The sequence below is a fragment of the Eumetopias jubatus genome, unplaced genomic scaffold (genome assembly GCF_037043125.1).
Source record: "Eumetopias jubatus isolate StellerSeaLion01/CBP00866 unplaced genomic scaffold, mEumJub1_p1.0 scaffold_13, whole genome shotgun sequence".
Lineage (NCBI taxonomy): Eukaryota > Metazoa > Chordata > Mammalia > Carnivora > Otariidae > Eumetopias > Eumetopias jubatus.
In genome coordinates this window covers 10,365,828-10,372,353 of record NW_028274819.1, presented here as the reverse complement: position 1 = coordinate 10,372,353, position 6,526 = coordinate 10,365,828, and the positions used below count along the sequence as shown (strand labels likewise).

General features: G+C 52.2%; 1 protein-coding gene across 1 annotated transcript in view; it reads right to left on the bottom strand.

Annotated features, from left to right (window-relative positions):
• Positions 1 to 2,618: 2,618 nt before the first annotated feature.
• Positions 2,619 to 6,526, bottom strand: part of DDB1 (damage specific DNA binding protein 1) — a 29,670-nt gene continuing 25,762 nt past the window's right edge. The window contains exons 23-27 of the mRNA XM_028118096.2: positions 6,304 to 6,413; positions 5,866 to 6,035; positions 5,533 to 5,635; positions 4,011 to 4,134; positions 2,619 to 3,429 (exon numbers count right to left, since the gene is read on the bottom strand). Coding sequence (XP_027973897.1) covers positions 3,346 to 3,429; positions 4,011 to 4,134; positions 5,533 to 5,635; positions 5,866 to 6,035; positions 6,304 to 6,413 — 591 coding nt within the window. The 3' untranslated portion in view covers positions 2,619 to 3,345. The remainder of the gene's footprint in view (positions 3,430 to 4,010; positions 4,135 to 5,532; positions 5,636 to 5,865; positions 6,036 to 6,303; positions 6,414 to 6,526) is intronic.

The following is a 6,526-nucleotide window of genomic DNA, read 5'->3' as shown; positions in this document are numbered from 1 at the left end:
CTCTGCCTGCCACTCTGCCTTCTTGGGCTCTATCTGTCAAATAAATATTAAAAAAAAAAAAAAAAAAGTGTTTCGGTGTTTGGGCACCTGGGTGGCTCAGTGGGTTAAGCCTTTGCCTTCGGCTCAGGTCATGATCCCAGGATCCTGGGATTGAGGCCCCGCATCGGGCTCCCAGCTCAGTGGGGAACCTGTTTCTCCCTCTCCTCCCGTTTGTGTGCTCTCTCTCTGTCAAATGAATAAATAAAATCTTTATCCAAAAAAAAAGTGTTTCGATGTCCACATTGTTGAGAATCTAGCCCTGATTTATTCAAGAATAGGGATAAACACAAAGCCCTTCCTTCACTTGAGCCCACAAAACCTACCATACCACTGCCCTTTCTCTTTGCTACCTAGGCCACCACTCAATGTCAAACAGGTGCTCCTTCCTGATACTAGAAGCCACCCACAAAGGCTCAACACAATTACGCTGGACAAAAATTCCCTTTTACACACCTGTCCCTCCTCATGGCAGTCCTCTTCCACACTCCAGCACACCCCGGCTACCTCCTCCCTGAACTCTACTACTCTTTTTGCCCCCCCACAACCTCATCCCCGCCTCAGGCTCACTGGGAACTTCGGGGGGCATAGTTGAGATGCAACTTTGTCCTTGAAGAAAATCCTCATTCTTCCCTCAAGACAAGCTCAGGATATTTAAGACTTAGCAAATCCCCACTAGTGAATTTCAAAAGAAACACCTCTCTAAATAGCCCCTGGCATTTCCTTCCTGCCCCTGATGGTTCCTTTTGACTTTATGGCATTCACCTTGCTCCTCTTAAAATGTTTGCTTCTTTCGCTTGGTGTTTGCTCCTTTTTGTCTTTTGGTTTGTTAGACCTTGAGGCTTCTCAAAGTCTGAGCTCTGAGAGACTCTAGCTTAGTATTGTTCATCTTCAAGGACTGGTTTAGGCATATCCCCTCGTTACAGCTCCTCCGCGTTTCCTCCCCACTTCTGTGGCCTGTGGCTTCTCTGTAACAAAAGGGACCCTCCACTGAGGGTGGAGGATCCAAGTTGTTGTTGGCTGCAGGAAGGCAGCCTCTGGCTTGTGACCCTTCCAAATGGTCATGTGATGAGTCAGTGTTTCTATTATTCTCCCAAAGGTCCATTCGTGCAGAGGCCTGGAGTGAGTGGCTCATCAGCGCCTACATGGAAAGGAGCCATTCCAGCTGGCTGCAGCAAAGCTCCAAGGGCAACCTTTCACCCCTGGAGAGGTGATTAATGGTTTTTAAAAGGGGATGTGGGAGTGTGGCAGGAGAATGTCAGTTTCCAAAGAATTGCTGGAATTCAATCCTGAGTGAATATACCCAAGAGTATAGAAAACAAACAAACAAAAAAACTCCAAGAACTCCACGGCCCCCAAAGTCAAGACTGAAGCCACTGGTAGGTAAGAACCTTCTACTCCATGTAGCAGGTCTCCATGGTGCAGGTCAGACCCTGAAAAAGCACCAGAATATTCATTCCACCACCTCTTTCTGATCGTAGCACCTTACAGGCAATCCTCCATCCAGGATTAACATTTTAAAATGATCACCATCTGGAGACCGTTGCTTGCCTGCCCCATTAAAGCTGGCCTCTGGCATGGGGGCAGGCCTTTTCAATTCAAACCATGACTTGAAGAATTCAAATCACAGTGTTGAGTTTCAAGTTCAAACTGTGGTTTTTGAGAGATGCTGATGATTTTTTTCCCTTTAAGACCCTTATCCCCCACCCTCAGAAATCCCAGCAGAAGAAGGGGAAAAGAACAGTAATGAAACACAAGGAATGCCTCCAAGGAAGGAAACTGACTCCAGAAGACCCCCAAAGTAGAGATGCTTCCTTGCTCTTGCTCTTTTAAGCTAGAATCTCTCAAAACCACAGTTTGAACTTGAAACCACAATTTTCCTGACACTGTATCAAAGGCTGGTCTTAAAGGAGCCTGCCAATATGCCTAGGATCAACCCTACTCCCCACTGTTGGGACAGAGCAGCCTTTATTCCCACTGGATCACTGGTGGAAATGTGGGCCCAGGCATTCTGACCCACTGAGCTGAAAGAAGACAGGCTCAGTTTGCTGGACAGAAGGGTGAACCCCAAATGTGTCCCTACTCCTAAATTTTCAAACCAAAGGCGCCAAAGGTTTACTTGATTAAACCAGAGGAAATAAAATCAGCCTCCAAAGGGCATGTGGCAACAGGAAGCTGGAGGTGCATGAGGAGCCACTCACCCCGGCCAAGGAGCAGCGCCCCGGGGACTAGCTGGCCGGGCGCTGTGCACACATCTAAAATGACATCAGGAAAGGCAACCCGAGCAACGCCCAGGCTCGGCAGGTTACTAACAGAGACAACTGGGAATCACATGGTGGCTACAGAGTCAAGAGCACCTAAAGACCACTGAACTTTGAAAACCTGACATCCGTTATCCTTGGGACCCCACCAAAAATGACCGCGTGGCAAAGGAGAGACACAGAGCTCGTTTCACTGCTCGAAAGGAGCTGCGGCAGCAGCCGCTGCCCTAAGGAGGGAGACAACTGTGCCTGGATTGGGCGTCGTGTGACTGGGATGCTGGGAAGCTGGGGAGCAGGAAGGAAAGCGGAGGCAAATGGATCTTTCTTCTTAGATTCTACTTTATTTGGTAAAACTCAGAAACTAACAACCAATTCACGGCCCCCAACCTCCTTCCCTCTGAAGGAGGCAGCTCCCCAGAGACAAAAAGGCTATGGCGGCTTGGGTATCACCCACCATCTCCAGGTTTCAGACTCGGGCAGCTCATGGCCTGGTGGTCAGGCCTCCAGACCCAAAGCTCTCAGGCAACAGAGAATGCAAAAGGAAGCTCTCACTTCAGAGACAATGAACCCATCCCGCCCCTCTTCCCCCCTACCCACAGCATCCCCGCACCCCCAACCTAAATAAAAAGATAGCAGAGGACAACGCATGAGTGTGAGAGACGCACGCACGCACGCACACACACACACACACACACACAGCACACACACAGAGCTTCCTTTCAGCCCAAGAGCTGCAAAATCCCTCCCTGGAAGGAGGACAACTGGCAACACCAATCAAGGCTTGGTGTCCAAAGTGATGGTTGGAATCCTCTGGGACTGGTAAAAATCCAGGGAGAAAATATTCCACCTTCACCCCATTCCCAGGTCTCCAGTGAACTGGTTTTAGTTCAAAGAAATCCCCATTTCCACACAGATAGACTGTGGCTTCTGGGACAGCTAGCTTAGGGAAAGGCTTCCCACAGCCGAGAAGACAATGGTGGGGGAGGGGAGCAGGGCAGGAGAGCAAAGCCTTCGGGGAGGGCCTGGGAAAGGGGCTACCAGCCCTGGGCTAATGGATCCGCGTCAGCTCCTCCACAACCTTGATCAGGTCATCTGCTGTGGCCTCTCGCTTCATCCCGCTGCCATCATCATACTGCAAGGAAGAAAGGGGAGGGCTGTGAGGGCCACAAGGGCACTCTCCCGGGGAAAGGGGGACAGTCACAGCAAGAGGGCACCTGGCCCCACTACTGCCATGGCAAGGAGGAAGGTCTCATCAGAAACCCACACCCCTTTCCTGAAAGCTACAAGTCAGCAAGGTCTACTGATGGCAAAGCTGGTTCGGAGGCCACCATCTGGCATATATTTCTGCCCCTTCCAGGATGTTCCCCAGAGGCACCATCTCCAGGGAGCAACACCCCAAAACTCCACACTGTGGAAACTTCTCTGCCCTGGAGGATCCTGACCTGATCCCTGTGCCTCCCGTCTATGGGTTGCCAGAGATCCCGCACGTGCCCGAACACGCCCTCGCTGCTGCAGCAAAGTCACACGGGGCGGGGGGGGGGAGGGGGGAGTTCCTAGTACTGTGCCATGCTCCTCAACTACATCCCACGGGGGAAGGGCCATCTGCACTTGGGGATCGAGGCGGTGGCACCCGGCACTCCGACACTCTCCAGCACGCCCGGCCCTGCCATGGACTTGGGTCACAGGCCCAGGGCCAAACATCGCACAGCTCACCTGTAGGTTTGCCACAACCTCCTGCATCTTGGGCCGGCTGATGTCCAGGAAACTCTCGATCAAGTCTCCATCGATGAAGCCCGTGGCTGGTTCTGTCTTTCGCTCAGTATGAAAAGATCTCCAGGTGGACAAGTGAGTTAAGGAATGTGCGGTATCTGCAAACAGCCTTACTCTCGGTCACCCCCACCTCTGCACAGACCACAGTCTAAAGCAATCATCAGGGGCGCCTGGGTGGCTCAGTCGGTTAAGCATCTGCCTTTGGCTCAGGTCATGATCCCAGGGTCCTTGGGAACGAGCCCCACATCGGGCTCCCTGCTCCGCGGGAAGCCTGCTTCTCCCTCTCCCACTCCCCCTGCCTGTGTTCCCTTGCTGTGTCTCTGTCAAATACATCAAATCTTTAAAAAAAAAAAAATAAAACAGTCATCAGGATGAGAACAGGAAACAACATTTTCAACTAAAAATCACACTGCTTTTTGGACAGCTTTGGAACTGAAAGACATTAGGTAGAATTATTACCCAATCTAGTGATTTTCAACTGGGGTGATCTTCAAGACAATGTTTTTAAAACTACAGATCAAACCCTCCTTAGTGTACGGCCTAGATGTATACTGACATTTTCTACAAGTGCTCCAGGTAGTCAGATGTGCACGCCTAGGAAGAACCATGCCCCTGAGTCTAGCCTTGACCTTCACATGTGAATAAACTGAGACTTTGTGGGACCAGAGCCAACACATCAGCCCATCGCCTCTCTCCCAGGCGAGAGCAGGAGCCCTCCCATCTCCTGCTTGGGGAGGACGCTTTCCCACTCCTGGAACAAGCAAATGTCCAGCAATACTGGGATCCTGGGTGTCCCGGACCAGGGGGCTGATCCCTGGGCTTCTGGAGTTTCCGGCTTCTTCACTTTTCCCCTCTTCTTCCACTAGCCTTTCTCACAAGGGTTCTCAGACACTGCTGTACCCAACAAGATCTCCAAAAGTACGTTCCTAACGTGGTCATCTATACTTCCCGTTTGACATGTAAGGCCAGAAAGACCAGAGGCAGACATATTTCAAGAACATTTCCAAGAGGAACCAGGTAAGCTGGGTGACGGTACATGGGGATTCACTATATGATTCTCTCTACCAGCATGTGTTTGAATTTTTCCATGAGAAAAAGTATATTTAAAAAACAGGACAGGGCACCTTGGTGGCTCAGTGGTTAAGCGTCTGTCTTGGGCTCAGGTCATGATCCCGGGGTCCTGGGATCGAGTCCCGCAACAGGCTCCCTGCTCGGCGGGAAGCCTGCTTCTCCCTCTCCCACTCCCCCTGCTTGTGTTCCCTCTCTTGCTGTGTCTCTGTCAAATAAAATCTTTAAAAAAATTTTAAAAAACTTAAAAAAATTAAAAAAAATTAAAAACAGGACAAAAGCCTATTCCCCACAGGAAACCAGTCAAGACCTTTCCTAAACGGACCGTAGTTTCCAGAGGCAGCTTACGGTAACGCGGCGGTCTACCTGTGCTGGGACACGCCTCGGGGAAGGATATAAGGAGTGCTCAATCTTGCCCACACTCTTGATGACTTTATTGAGCCGATTCTGCATGTCCAGCAGGAGGTTGTACCAGCTCTCTGACAGCGAGGTCACCAGCCCTGAAGCAGCAAAGGGAGCCGGGAGCTGCAGACAGCTGCAGAGCGCGGAGCCCACAGCGAGCCGCCTCTACCAAGGGCAGCCCGGGAAGGCGGCGCGAGGTGGGACGGGCTTGGGCCACCTCTGCCAGTCAACTCCGAGGCGGCGTCCAGCTGCTCTCCGCTGTCCCTCAGAATGCTGCTCTGAGGAAAGGGGCCTGTGTGGGAGGGCACCGTGCAGGGGCTAGCCTTACCGATCATGCCGTTGACTGTGCCAAAGAGCACCGAGCCCTGCGTGGGGGTGGACGTCTCGCCCAGATTCTGCATGACCAGGGAGCCGTGGCAAAAGACGTTGACGAACTCGCCCAGGTGGAAGAGACCGACCTCCTGGAGGTGTTGCCGCTCCTCGTCAGTGGTGGCAGCGCTGAAAGGCGGTGTGCGAAACTCACTCCCCGCACCTCCTGTCCCCACCACGGGGGCCCTGGCAAGGACCCCATGCGGCGGACACCCCATGCTCAGCCTCCCTGGTGAGCCCACAGGGGCAGAGGCGGTCTGAGAAGCTGACTGTTGCGGCCTCTTTCCCTCGTGAAAGAACTCTACCTCCGTGAGGAAGAGCACCTATGCCTGAGAGGGCACCCGACGTCCTCATCACCAGACCCGGGGGCCCCACCCCGCCCAAGCCGGCCACTCACCTATCCTTCTGACACACAAACAAGTTAAAGGCATTTTCAGCCCCCAGGAAATTGTCATCATCCAAGATTTCCACAGCACTCATCCAGTTAGGATTAAAGTCTCGAGCAATCTTAAAATAGATAAGGTACAACAATATAATCAGCAGTTACCCAGAAGCCAGGTCTGGGACTGGTCTCTGGCCGGAAGCCGAGAGCCTGCCCCGCAGAAGATGCAGCCCCGTGT